Source organism: Manacus candei, unplaced genomic scaffold (assembly GCF_025592945.1).
Source record: "Manacus candei isolate 608988 ecotype Guabito, Panama unplaced genomic scaffold, ASM2559294v1 h1tg000060l, whole genome shotgun sequence".
NCBI lineage: Eukaryota > Metazoa > Chordata > Aves > Passeriformes > Pipridae > Manacus > Manacus candei.
This window is the reverse complement of record NW_026138108.1, coordinates 8738253-8753255: the sequence shown is the minus strand read 5'-3', so window position 1 is coordinate 8753255 and position 15003 is coordinate 8738253. Positions and strand designations below refer to the sequence as shown.

Here is a 15003-nt window from a genome sequence, read left to right as displayed (position 1 = left end):
ACAAACACTGGACAAGAGAACCCAGGTAAAAGTTAGAAAATTACCTGTTTTTTAATGGTTTTCTACCAAACACGTATTTCAAAGCAAATGAATGGAACAGCAGATCAGACAGACTGAGCATCCCATGCACAAATACAGCTGGAAAGGTTGATCTAGTCAAGTGATTTTTCTCATCTTTGGAGCTTCACCAGTTTTCAGGGTGGGCAGATTCCTAGACAGCAAATAGAAACCTCTCATTTTTTTCAGTGATCTTAGTGCACAGAAACCACTCCTCCTCTGCTGGTAACTACCTGTTGTGATCAAACACCTGCCAAAGTGCACGATTACCCAAAGCTATATTGTTCCTGACAGAGGAAATTGTGAGGCTCCTGTCACTGAAAGTTTCCCAGATAAAAAGTCTGTGCCAAGGTTCCCAAGCCTTGTATTCAGAAAATTTTCTCATGTCTAACCTGATTGCAGTTTTGAATCTGTTTTATCAGAGACATGGAAGACAGGTGCTTTTCTTCTGCTTGCCAGCAGCTTTGGACAGGTTTGAAGCTTGGGGATTTTTGATACTGGGCAGCTGATCATTCCTATCTAAGCATGAGTTCTTTGCTCTTGTCCTAACTGAACTGCATCCTAGGTTTTTCTGTCCATTTTCCAGAATTATTCCAAAATCACAAAGTGATAGAAATGAGCAGGCCAAAAGTTCAGTTCTTACCAACAGCCAGACCTGGAAAGAGTTGGTTTCTCTCACAACAAAGAGCACTGAGGCAGCAAGAAAGAGACACCCAAGGCGGCAAACGAGCGGCCTCTGCTCGGCCGGTGTTCATGAGGAATCTCACTGTCCTCTTCATGGAAATGGGAGAGAGGAGTATTTCTACAGCATGTACTCACTTCAAGACTTTGAGCTCACAGTTTAAGAAAAACTTGCAGACCAAAAATGACTACAGATCTGGTAAAATCTGGACTGATAGTATAACATCTTAAGGCATTCCTGTTGGCATTCAAGGTAAAAATACAGTTTAAATGGCACTGGAAACTCCTTGTGTTAAATAACCTCCATACTCAGTGTATATAATTTATCAAGGTGTTTCTGACCTTGGGTAGGGAAAGACTTAGTTGTTTCAAACAAGTTTAATATTTCTGCACAGTGTTCTGTATTCACAAACACTGGGACCTCTATGACATACACAGGGTAAATTATGTGAAAGTACAAAAATCAGTCGTTGCACATACTGGTAAATAAATACATTTACTCCGGAATAACAAAGAGTTTCTTTAAAAAATTTAATTTGTAAAAGCACATTCTTGCAGGTTTATCTAAAAGTCTCTATAGGTCTGAACAAAAAGGAGATGCCTGAATAGTCAAAACAGGCCAAGACAGTCTTGTGTGCAAACAAGCATAACGTGTTACAGCCACTATGACAAAACATGTCTGGTTAAATATTAGTTCTCACAATTAAGTCATTTTTTGTCAATTTTGATATATTCCACTCTTTAAACCCATAGAATATAAAGGAAATCTAGACTTAAACATATCCAAATTCTACTGTATACCATTGGTTTATTTAAGAAAGGCAAAGAGATGAATAAGAAAATGTTTACTGCGGGAATAAAAAAAAAAAAATAAACCCCCCCTAATTAAACTGCTTTTTCATTTTCTGGGGATAGAAACATTCATGTAGCACATTTTGTACTTCTTGAAGTGTAAGTAAACATGTCAGAAACAAAGGTTATTTTTCTTTACAGGCAGATATAGTCACAACACATTCTAAAATGGGTATTTCTTCAGCTGCTCCCAAACACTGGATCTTTCAGACTGTCATTAGTTGGATGAAGATGATGTTGGAAAGTACAAAACCAGCTCCATGTCTATTAGGAACTCTCAGAAATGAACCACCTCAAAACTATTTCCTAAAGGTGCAACGAATTACAAAACATCCTCCACAGATACTTTTCCCCTTGTTTCTTGCCGTTGAATATAAGAAATTGTTCAAAAAGGAGAAACAAAAGCCCCAGTCTTGTAATCACAGGGTAGAAATTGACTCACTGCACGGATCAATCCCACTGAAAAGCCACCTCAAAGGAAGAGCAGATGGCTCTCTGTAAAAGGTACAGACACTTACATGGAAAGCATGAGAGAGAATATTTTTAATCTTTTCAACAGAAAAAAAAATCACTTGTTCAAAATTGTTATAGAAGTTTCAAATATTTGACTCTTTTAGAGAGATTTTGAAATAATTAACACCAAGGCAAATTAATATAATGGTTTATATGTCACTGTGAACAGAGGGAAAGAAAACTGAGTAATACCACCAAAGAAATTTTTTTAAGACTATATCCATATTTATATGTGTGTGTGTGTACAGCACAAATATTTGCACATCTACCTCTGGAACACATTGGGAAAGTCATAAATTAAGCCCACCCCTAATACTGGGAATCCATCTGTAGTGGACATGTATGTATGCCCCCTTTATGGTTTATAACTGCCAGATGACCTGATTTTCCTGTCCCCAAGCACAGGATTTTAATTTGAAATAAACTGTTAGTTTCAATCACAAGAAAAGATTTTTATGCTTTTAAGATACTACTAATAAAAGTAATAAACTCCCAATATTTATCTTTTTCATACATGTTTTTCAGTAACCCACCCTAAAAGATTTGTTTCTTACAGACCTTGTTCCTTAGAGAAACTCCCTCTGTGATTTGCTAATTCTTGTGCAGGTTCAGTTATCCACTATTTTATCCCCTAAATCATGGGCAGCATTTTGTTTTTCTAAATGCTCTGTTTAGTTGCAGTAAGGACATCACAGAATTTGACAACACGTCCTAATGGAAAAGGTCAACTTTTTCACCAACAGACATTCTACATCTCCCTTTGAGTGTCAACAAGTCTTCATGGGATGTGTGTAAGAGCCAACTTTGGCCTCCTTTCCAAATCCAACTTTCTGAAGTATTCATGCCAGTAATGCCCAATTTTTGCAATCCATCTAAGCCCACTTTTAAACAAAAACAGACAGGAAGACATCAGGACTGTGGGACAGACATGGAAATGTGGCATTATGGAGACACAAGAGAAGTTAGAAAGAAATGTTCAGTTATACCAGCAGGCTTGGGATTAGGCCTGAAACAGAAATAAATGGGTGAAAGTGTCACCGTGAAGAGATATGCACATAAATCGGGCTGTTCAGGAGAGAAACACGTGGTGTGGGCAGAGTTCTTACCAACATAACACAACACAGGCTGTGACCATCCTAGTGTATCAACCACCACTGAAATCCGTGACTCACTCTAAGCGATGCCAAGCAGTGTGGCCAATTCTCCAGCAAAAAATCACCCTACTGTCATTCCCCAGCACATCCTATTGCCTCGTCTGCACGCTGGAGTTCCTCCACATCTGTAAATGGAGCTTGTTTGCACTTTGGTTTGCTCCTCTGTAACTGCGCTCCTTGGATTCTGTGATGCCTTTTTTGGGGCTTAGAACTCAAAATAGTGCAAGTATAATAAAAGGGTGTTATCTTCTTATATGCAATGCAAACACACGGAAACTTCAAATAACTTAAAGAACCACAGGTCCCAATTTTTGCCTTCAGGAGGAGCTCTTTCTTCAGTATTGGGAGAGCTGTATTTTAATGGCTTCGGTTCAGCATTTTCTTTGCTAAGCTTCCATGCATGTCTTTGCAGCCGTGTCCTCTGACTGGTGACAGACACACAAGGTAGGAAACAGCACACAGGGAAAAACATGCACTGTAACAGGGCAGGGTGACAGTAAGCATGTAAGAGTTGCACTGCTTAGTGATAAACCCGTCCGTAATAAACCCGTTGTGTGTGTTTTTCTGATATGGTGGCTGCTTGCATGAATGCTAAGAGGGGCTGTCATCCTCCAGATCCAGGCAGATATAAATGAAGAAGAAAAAGAGAAAGGAAGATTATTTTCTGACAAACAAGCATACCTCTGATGGGCACTGTAAAAATAAACCTAGCTATACTGGCATCATTTACATCACGCCCCTAGCATCAAGCTCTGCTGCACTGGTAAAGCAGCTGCTTTCAGCATACAGTCCCCAGACCCCAACATCCACAAAAACCCAAGAAGAAAGCACACTCTTGTCAGGAAGCTTAAATTCACCATACAGGTGGCAATAAATCAGGGAGTGCTGAAAACTACTGCAGTAGGGAAAAGAGGACTTCAGAAACGTGGCCTCAAGGGTGCAGGTGCTGAGCTTGGCAGGTGCAATTCAAGGAGCCAACTGTTAGGAATGCTGCACTCTAAGTCCTAAATGCCACCCTGAGAGTACAGAAGGATGAATCCCTTTACATATGTTCTCCAATATCTTGGTCAGAAACCTGTTCAGCACTTTAAAATTCACCAACGACCTTGAACTGCACAATGTGATGAATACCCGGGTGGAGGATTACACAACCTGAACTGAAGGCCACCTTATTTCAAAATGGGAACATATACACAGGGATTTAACACACTTTAGTTCACAGACATTGACTTTATAGAGGTTTTACTGACTTAGTGTTCTGGAGTGTCCCCATATGGAAAAACCTGTACATCTTTGAAAGGAGAGAAAGTTATAGACTGGGGGGGGCAGGGTGGGGAAATCAGGGAACTGAGAACAAAACAAGGCAATTGCAGTAACATAGATTACTAAGAAGCTGAAAAGCATCTATCACCTTCAAAAAAGTATTTGAAGTGCTACCAAATAGGAGTTCATCCTCATGGACTTGTGCTATGTAGTCCAAAAGACAGAGTAACCAGTGCTTTCAAAAACAGGGGTTGGGGGTGATTCCTTTTTAAAGAAAAGAAATCCAACAAAAAACCTTGTCATGGTGTCACTGAATTCAGTAACTGTTGAGAGTTTATCACAGTTAAAGAGCCATATTCCACAATCAGCTTTTTGAGATGACACTGCTACAAATCAGGAGTACACATCACTGATGCAGTCCTACTTAACCCAGAAGTTAGAATTAACAGAACACAGAAAATCTATCTTTTTAGCCTACATTATAAAGCACTGAATCTACAAATAAATAAAGTTAGAAATGAAATAGAGCCCCATTGTTGTTTTTTTTTCTTTACCTCGGAAAACTCAGTGGACTTGATTTAAGTTTTTTGCAGAGCAACTTCTCAGTTCCTGACACTTGCACAGGACCCTTGTGTTTGTTCTGGGCCATCTTCATAAATTAATTTGCATGAAACTTGATTACAGTGCAACTTCAATTGCCTAATGAGAACGCTGTATAATAATACTCACCTGCTGCTCCCAGACTTATGTGAGGCTTTACTAGCACCTTTCCAAAGTGCTGGTTTTAGCTTGGGGACATTTGTTAAGGCTGATATTTATCACAGATTGACCCCAGGATGGAAGATAGTTCAACAATCATAAAGGTATCAACAGAAAGCCCCCCAGAAAGGAACATTGTGCCATTTTGGTGAGAGGGGGCTGTTATCATAGATAGGCCCTCAAACTGTGTCCCAGATGTAGTATGCAACAGGGTATCATAGGATGTTTCATGCACACACTACTCTGCCAGTAATAGGATTCCTGGTTGGCAAAAATAAGCCCTCTGTCAATCCAGGCACATAGCACTAAGTGTCAGTGACTTTGCCTAGAAATTCTGGTTTGTTTCTTGGATGAAAAGTTTATATTTTTAGTATCAAATACCAAATCTCCACATGTAAATCTCCACAGCAGAAAATGAGGCAGAGACTTTATTAGAAAACACTGCTCTATTTGTGTTCAGCACTGGAAGTACTGCCCTTCAGAAATAAATGCAGAGGTGCACAAAACAGCAGAATCATAAGGCAAAACTCAAAGAAAGCATATTATAATAGCTATGTTATGTTTTTTCCAGCAGAACTATCAAGCACTGCTCATACAACAACTGAGGAAATGGCTGGAAAAGGCAGCTGCCTCTCAACTAAATCAACTCGGTACACCTATAACTACTTCAAAGACTATTTTATTTGAACTTAAACCACATCTTTGAAAACATTTTCAAAATAGCTAAAAAATGCTGTAATGTTTAAAGACACATCAGGATCAATACAGTTCTACATCTAGCCAGCAAGGACAGGAGATTGTCCCTAGGGAAGAGAACAGGATGGTAATAATTGGGTTATCTTCAGCTCTCTCAGACTGGAATGAAGACCTCCTGTTACAAGGTGCCAGACCTCACAAACTTGTTTGAACACTGAAATTAATAGTACATCAAAGGTTGGACTTGATGAACTTGGAGGTCTTTTCCAAGCTTAATTATCCCATGAGCAGTGCCCAAAGCCCACTGCCACACAACATACTCTGGTTTTGTGTAATGATGAGATTTTCTGCACCGGCAAAATAAGTGATCTTATGATATAGTTTTCCAAGACATCAAGACTAAATGTTGTTAAGGTTACACTTACCTAGACAGTAGGCATAGCCTTTAAAAAAAAATTTAAAATTCAAATGGAATGAAAATATTCCTGCTATTATTTTGGTGAGTCAACATAGGAAAGGTACGTGATTTCTTACGTGATGTTCCAGAGTGCCTAAGAGAATTAGGAAGGGCACTCTTGTTAGGACTTCAGAAATCTCATTACTTACTGTGTTCCTCATCACACTGACAGATTCCTGCAGTCAAAGCCTGGCAATCTGCACAGGCCAAGCTCTGTTTGGCTTGCACAGATGAAGCTGCAGGATCAGAAGCTTGCATCATAAATGAGAGCTCAAACTTCAAAACAAGCTTAAGGAAAGAAAATTTTGAACAAATAATCTCGTTGAAATGTCACGCAATCTGTAAGCATTATAATCAGCTAGATTTTAACGTTAAAATTTATAAAAATGTTTATAAATTGCATTCTGGTACTTTGAGAGAGTCCACTTTATAAATTACTGACACTTCTAATGGCATTGTGCCAACTGGGATAGCCTCAGTAGGAAGCCACAGATACAGGGTGAAATGTGAGAAACATTGCATTGTAAACATCCCATTTCAGTATAAAAGTAGTCATAAATGATAAGACTCATTGTTTTTAAATCAGATGTACGTGACAGAGTCAAAGTCTGCAGTAAAAACAGTTTTGAACAACTGAGTCACATCCAAGTGAAAAAAACAAATGAACAACAGCACAAAAATGCAATTTGCAGCACAATCACCAAGGGTCTTGGTTTGCTCCATAAAAGCATAAATAGGTGGTTGCATTAACTGAACCTCTGCAACGTGTTCAGGAATAATAGTTTTAAAACAACTGATGCTGCAAAGTAAAACACAACAAACAACACATCGCTGTGAGAAGGAAATGTGTATCAGATGGTTTGTCCTACTGTTTTTTCTGCACTTTCAGTAACTAAAAATAACACAAGGTAGAAAAACTGAAGCCTCACTGAAATCATTGACAAGATTTCCATAGAATTCAACAGCATCATATTTTATCCTAAGAGATTGTTTAGCTATTCAGTTTCTACACAGGTGGCAGAAAACTTCATATTTTTACTGAGGTTCCTTCAGTGAGCATTAATAGGGTTCTGAGCATGGCAACACCACTTGTCATCCACCAGCCTCAAAATATTCCTGAGAAACTTCTCAGAAGATAAGAGAAAGACATAGGCAGGCTAAAAACTAGTATTTCCATTCAACTTGTTGGAATGGAGGCACAAAGACATTCCAAGATTTGCACAAAGTCAGACAGTCAGTTGAGATTACCAGCCAGGTGACCTGATCCCCAGGCCTGTGTTCTATCAGCTGTTGGACAATCTGAAAGACTAGGCTGATTTTAACACAGATTTGGACTCTTCAGGGCTTTTTTTGCACCCAAGCACCAATAGAGATGCATGAGTATTCACTGGTACTTGCTAGGTACTACCTGCTACTCTCAAGTAGGACTTCGTTCCAGTTCATGTGCTTAACAAGCTTTTGCCAGAGTAATTTTCAAACGGTCATTGCAGACTTAAATAAAACCACGAAAAGCTTCCAGAGTTATTGTGTAATCCAATTATAACGTGAATAGGAAAGTGGTTTTTTTTCTCAAAAATGTAAGCATAATTTTCCTGAATGGAATCCTCTTCCTAAAGCCATCTAGCAAACCAGAGTACTGGTTCCATCAAACAGTTTCAAGAAAGCCAGTTAATTCAAGTCTTCTCATCAGTGAAGGTATAGATAAACATACCCTTACTGAAAAAGGGGAATCTATAATTTCTAGGCAGTTAAATAAAATACAACATACAAAATAAGTTTTAATGCATTTTCGTCCAATATACAGGCATTTGTGAGTATCAGCTACTGAGCTATAGTTCATAGCAAAATACCAAAGCATTGACAGAGTTGTGCAAATTCTTTTCTTAGCTCCTTGGTGAGCAACAAAAAGAACTGAAAAGTGTCTACATAATTAATTTCAAACACTTGCAGAGCAGAACCCTGGAAGGTACTTTTCGTACACGAGGAGCAACAGAAACCTGTTTTCATTAAGTAGCACGTACAAGAGAAGCTTGCACCTACAGTTAAATTAATTCTATTGCAAGACTTATGTGTATAAAACTATTTTATTCTAGTAATCAAAATGAGGCCTTCTGAGAAATCTGAGTTATCAGGTCATAATTCTAATAAAGGTGACTGCTGTGCTGTCCTTAATTGCCAAGCAGAGTTATTTACTCGTGAGTACATGCTTCTCTAAAAGCAGGAAAGTCTGGAAAATGATGTTTTAGCTGAGCAATGGGGCAGATAGTTAAGATGCCACAGGATCAAACCCAAAATCTTTCCTCTGACACCTGCCACACGTTAGGAGAAACTTTCCCTGCCAGGAACACCAGGTAACCTCCTGTTCTGTCCTATCAAAATAAACAAAGACAAAATATTCCAGTAGGGGTCTAGGCTCATCATTCCTTCAGGGCAAGAACACTTTTTTCCCAGTCCTTGTTGCATCCTATGTGAAATCACTAATAAATTAAAAAATTAATAATAAAATTTGCAAAAATGTAAGATACAAGAACTGGGAGTGATTTTCCATACTAAGGACTGGATTGATTTCCTTCTTTTTAATGGGTAGCTCTCGGGTAGGGGTAAGATTTTTATAGCAGAAAAGCAAGTCTAACACTCAATACTTTTAGGGACTCAGTGGTGTCTCTGCTTGTTTAAAATCCCTCCTTTGTTCATCATAAGGGAGCAAAACCTCAAAGTTTGAATTGATGGCATTGGTTCACCATGACTGATAAAACTCAGTGGTGTCATTTGACTCCACAATAATGTTTTTCGATTGTGCAGCCACCAGATTTTATTACAGAGCCCTTTTCACTACAGCTCCTTCAGTTGTAGTACCTCATGAGGACAGCCAGCTGGGAACTCCAGCACTATTGTAAGGAACTTGAATAGCCAGAGATTTGCCCAGTAATTATTACAAAACCATTCTCACAGATTTCTTAGCATCAGAATTTGTAACAATAGCCTATGACATTACTATTTTATGTGCCATATATTATCCTACAAAAGGAGGAGAGTGATGTCTAGCTTCTAAAAAACAAACTCTATTATAGGCAACCAACACACTTCAGCTCACAAAATCACTTTCAACCTTTTGAAAAAAGGAAAAATAAGGCAGCACTACAAAGGGAATCTAACAGCCAGCCTCCGGGTTTGTGGACAGCTCTGCTCATTGATTTGCAACCAATGGTTTGGAAACTCCAGTTACTGAATGTTTACTGAGAAAAATTCTGATTATATTTTAGGCAAGCTTTTTTATCTGCTACCTTTTAATGTGTTAATTTACTCTACTGAAAAGCCAAAGGGCCAAATTCATCCCTCTGATAAGGCTTCTATTGTAGGAGCATCACTGAATGTGCACCAAAGGCATTATTCATCTGTGGAGAGATCACTGAGCAATATTGTCAAACACTTTTGAGTTGCACATCCTTAAAGAACAGATAAAAGAATTGTGAAGGGAATGAGAAGGAACAGAACATCAGAGATGAAGAAAATTAGATAAAGGGCCAGGAAGAAACTGTTTGATGTAAACAGAGTGACAAGTTAGATTAAGAACTCTCATTAAAGCATGCAGTATTTGCCTATAAGCAATTCAGGCAAGGAATTTGTTTACAGCTCTGCCAAAATCAACAGCAGATGCAAAAAATCATCAATATTGGGATTTTAAATAATATTAAATCTACTGTATCCAGACACTCACTAGGACTATGTGAAGTAAATACACAGCTCAGGGCCATTATATTCTTTGTCACGCTGAGTAAACAAGGTTATGCCCTGTTGCACATTGACATGCAGGGCCAGCAGAAGTTATTAATATGAGTGTGCCACTAACTACACCTTGGTTACTTTAGTATGCATATATCTCTGAAAATACTTACTGGTATCAAGATTTTATTACTGGTGTGGAAAAAATCTAACTTTGTGAGGACAGTGTAATTTCAGGTATGACTCTATGCTAAGAGAACAAAATTTAGGAGATGTTAGGAGAACAAAATTTAGAGATGTGCTGGAAAACTTGTGATATCACCTCACGTTGACATGCAGTAAAGATGTTCACCAGAAAATGCCCATCAGAAATAATATAGTTTTTAAATTAAAAGTCCCTGCTTCCAGAGCAGATGGTAAAGGTCAGGTGAATCAAAAGAACCCAGTACATTGCTCAACAACAGTGAGGAATCAGGGTTTTGGCAAAGGCTACTAGGAACAAATCCTATTCCAACTAGACCAGATTTAATGAGAGCTCCTCATTCTTCAGTCCCAGGTTAACATCCCCCCCTAGTGACCTCAATTTATGGTGGGGAGATTTTTCCTCAGCAGCTCGTTGGCTGATGGCCTCATACAATTCTGCTAAGATGATGGGAATTTGAGTCACCACTTTCCTCCTGGCATGGTTACAGGTTAAAAAAAATACCTGGTTGGGAAGAACATGCAGTGAGAGTGAAGTTACACAATGTGCTGGCAGCAAAACTATCCCAAGAAGCTGAACTCGCTGCCTTTCCCCAGCCCCTCATTCTCACCCTTGTGCAGGAGTTCACTGCACATGAGCTTCCTTTCATGCCAATTCCCAGTGGGGTCATGATGTGAGTCAGACCATTGTTACAATCTGCGTTAAAAATAACCCTTCCTAAACCAACTCCACTACAAAAGCCAGCAGATTGTGTATTTGCACCATAAGACACTTAGTTCCTTTGACACAGTGCTGTGCACAGAGGGAAGCAGAAAACTATGTCAGGTGCCACTTTCTCAGGCTTTAAAGAAAGCGTATGACTGGCAAGGCACAGAATTAAAGCCATGCAGATTCAACTGTTCCCGTGCTGCAGAGTTCTTGAAATCCATATCACACCTAAATGCCAGCAGTGGGAATTCTTGACTGGTTCTGCAGTAGTCTAAACAAAAAATTCTGGTTGTCATTTGAGCTAGTTTTTAAAGACTGATATGAGGTAAGCAAAGGCCTAAGGGTCTTCTCTGTTAAATTTAAAGTGAGATGACAGATAGGGATGTGAAATGGTGGGAAACCACCAGCTACAGAGAAAAATATCCAAGTGCAAAGCCTAAGGATCAGGCTGCAGCTCATGACTCATCACTTTGGTCATTCATTGAGGGAACTGACTGCTCATTTTTCTCTAATAAAAGCTGTCTTTTCATTTTACACCATTGCATGGAAAGGCTTCTTGCAAAAAGATTTGAAAAAAAAGGCAGAACTTCCTTCCTGTTAACTGAAGATAATATTTGACAGGCTGAGTCCATCGACAAAACACTGTTCAAAGCCAGCAGACTCAGACTCTTCTCCATAGAATGTTTAAAAGGTTATAAAAAATGCTGGCAATCACTTATTTTCATCTCTTCCATGAAATTTCCTTATTTATATACTGGGAAGGAGACCTGAAGGCAAAGGTGAAGAAGAGAGTATATTTTTTTTTATTAGTTGAAATTATACAGTCTAAATGGCACAATCTTAAGGAGAGCCTTGTGGACTGTCCCTTATAGTCAAAAAGGACTGGCAACTACGAGACAGTGATTTGATCTCATTTTTGCATTACATAATCTTTGGTTGTGCAATGCAAGAGTCTATAAAGAGTAAAAAGGAGGACCTGAATCCACACAGTATAAAACGCTACAACTTCTTCACTTGACTCACATTTCAATACCCTTCTCATGAACTACATAAAAATTCTATTACTTTGTGTACTATTATGGATAACATTGAACAGAACAATGGCAGAAAGACTGTTATTTTTAAAGGTGTTTTACAGTGTGCTTTCAGTTGCAGCTCTGGGCTTTTGAGATGTTCAGGAGAGAAGATAATAGAATGTTTTTTTCTTTGCTTGTGTTTTGAAACGGTATTTTTTTATATATTCCAGATAAATCAGAAAAAAGGAACCAAAAATTCCACACTATTTAAAGGTATTCTGTGTCCTGCCAGTGTCTCATTTGTATGCAGTATACACTAGATTTGCCTAGAAGGATTTAGCTCAGTAGCTGGCACATTTACATCAGAGAACAACATACACAGTTTCAATCGATTTCAAGCATTCTTACAATGGGAAATAAATATGAAAAGTGGTTGTCGCTGAAAGTTCAAAAATGCAATCAACAAATTGTAAAAGCTCAAAAGGCCAGACAAATTTAATAAAATATTTCCATTTACCTTCCTCAGCTTTACACAGCCTGTTCAAAATAATAAGATTTGCTGCAGAGAGCCTTTATCCAACTGTTTATATCACTTCATACAAAATATCTGTTTGAATTACCAGAGAAATACAAGGATATAAACTCCCAGCACATGAAATGCCAAATTCAACATAAGTTATGCTTTCTTGGCATCTAGATGTTTCCCTTTCCCTTTTCTGTACTTCAAATACATTTTCATTTGAAACAAATTAAAAAGCATGTAGATGTTAAAACATAACAACAGCTTAGAATTCAAGTGACTTGTGCAACATTGTTTTGTGCTTTCTACTTCTCCATTTCCTCCTACTGCAATTAAAATTCATCATGCCCTACTACATGTACAATAGCAATGCATCAAGTTCAGTCCAGTATAGGTTTTCAACCTTCAGACTTGGCTTTATACTACAAGAGATCCTTGCACAATCAAAAAAAAAGTGCATCTTTTTTTCTGATCTTTCTTTAACGCTGGACGATGTGAAGCTCTGATTAGTCGATGTAGGAATGCAACCTTGAGGTATGGATTGCAGCCTCAGAATAATTCTTACATGTAAAAAGGAACTTTTCGAGCGTTCACGCCCTTTCTGGATTTAAAAAAGACACCACTGTAATGGTGCTACTAGAGCCACGGTACAGTACATCATGGCACATATCCATAACATAACCAGGGACATGAGATAGAACTTCTATTTACAAAACCTTGATGTCACTTCCAGAAAAATATGACAGGGAAAAAAAAAAAAAAGGAAAATATAATTTCCTGAATGTCCTGAATTTTTAGAAGATTCCTTTTACTTTCTCTTCAGCAATAGAGTAGTCCTCCACAACTGCATTTTCCCTGACCTTTTTATTATGGACCACAAGTGACACCAGCAGGATTTGGGAATCATATGGCAAACTGCTTCCTTTGAGAGGATGCTCACCCACGCCCCTTTACTCACAAGCCAGCTTGCTGTCAAAACTGGAAAGGGCAATTGCAAAGGCTTGAAGTGCACACATTGGGTAGTTGTAGTCCATGGTGAACACATCCTCAGCCACGCGGCCAAACTGCATCACTATATAGTCAGCTGCAAGAAAGGTCATAAAAGGTGACAGAGCATTATTTTTGTTTGCAGTCCTTACTAAATCAGTATGCATTCAACATCATCCTCTGGCCCAGTTCAACGATACACAAACAAAACGTGCTCACTCCTGAAACTTCACAACACTTATTCATGCAAGTGGGTGTGCTGATAGCAGAGGGAGAGGCAAGGATAGCTTGAGTGATCGAGGGTTGCAAGATTTGTTACTGTTAAAAGAAGGACACAGATAAAAAGTTTTTTGCAAGCACAGAGAGAGAAAATGGCTTCTTTATAGAATGTTCAAACCTCTTTCACAGATCTAGTGCCAAATTTCACGTGCACCAAGAACTAGTTAATTCTATTCTCACTTAACTTCAGGCAAGTGGACAAGCAAAAATAATTGGGGAAGAAAAGGTATAATTATTATCTAGACCTAATCATATCTCTCTGTTATAGCATGTTCAGAAATTCTTCCCAACTTTTTTCCCTTTTATACTCTTTGTCAGCAAGAGGAAATCTAAGCCTCATTCACAGTTGGAAATGTTTAATTGCAGAAGCAGGTGTACCTGTTTCCCCCTATAAAATGCAGCAAATGCATACATCAATGTTTCAAATCCAGTGTTGCTCTCAGAGACTAGCACAGCCATTTTCACCAGTTTCTCTGCAGTCTGCATGGCACTGGTCTAGCCTGGTGGGCTCCAGCACTAGTGACTGTGCCTGCCTAAAGTGGGCATGAAGTGGGGCAGTGCTGCTCCATTCGAGCACTTGCCTTTATCCCGGCTCCGACAACTGTACCTGAGCTTGAGAAAAAAAGGGAGCTGCACGCTGATGGCAGAAAGCAGCCCATCAGTAAGGGCCTGGGGACAGTGTGAAAGGCTGTTCTGACATTGGCAATGTTCTGTAGGGCTAATGCCACAAAGACTAGTAATGGCAAGGTGGATGTGCAGTGGGACTGGTCTGACTGCCACCTCCAGCTGGGCAGTGTGTGGGGACCAGAGCAAACAAAAAAAACCAAGGAAGGATTATGTGATACACGTGCTTGAGCAGAGTGACCCGGCCCCACGGTCCTGCTGACTGCAGGACTGCGAGGCAGCTGGTCTGAGAGTAGACATGACTTTAAACTGTTGCTCAGTTCATAAGCTGGGCAACCACAGCAGAAAACTCAGACAGCACATAGCTATCCCCTGTTGCAAGCATGAGCATTTAAACACCTAACTTGTATCAATGCCACGGCCATATGGCAGAGCAGCACTAAGCTGGACCCACAGAATTCAATTAAACCTGCTCAGATAACAACTGTAAGTGCAGAATCCCTCCCAGGCTG

The 15003-nt window shown here is 39.1% G+C and overlaps 1 protein-coding gene across 5 annotated transcripts in view; it reads right to left on the bottom strand.

Moving 5' to 3' along the window:
- Window positions 1–1218: 1218 nt before the first annotated feature.
- The window catches only part of TUB (TUB bipartite transcription factor), a 154990-nt gene continuing 141205 nt past the window's right edge, over window positions 1219–15003 (bottom strand). For 2 of the 5 annotated variants that reach the window (XM_051804253.1, XM_051804255.1), the window contains one exon: window positions 1219–13685. In XM_051804253.1, coding sequence (XP_051660213.1) covers window positions 13552–13685 — 134 coding nt within the window. In that variant the 3' untranslated portion in view covers window positions 1219–13551. The remainder of the gene's footprint in view (window positions 13686–15003) is intronic. The other 3 variants (XM_051804256.1, XM_051804257.1, XM_051804254.1) reach the window with 2 other exon arrangements.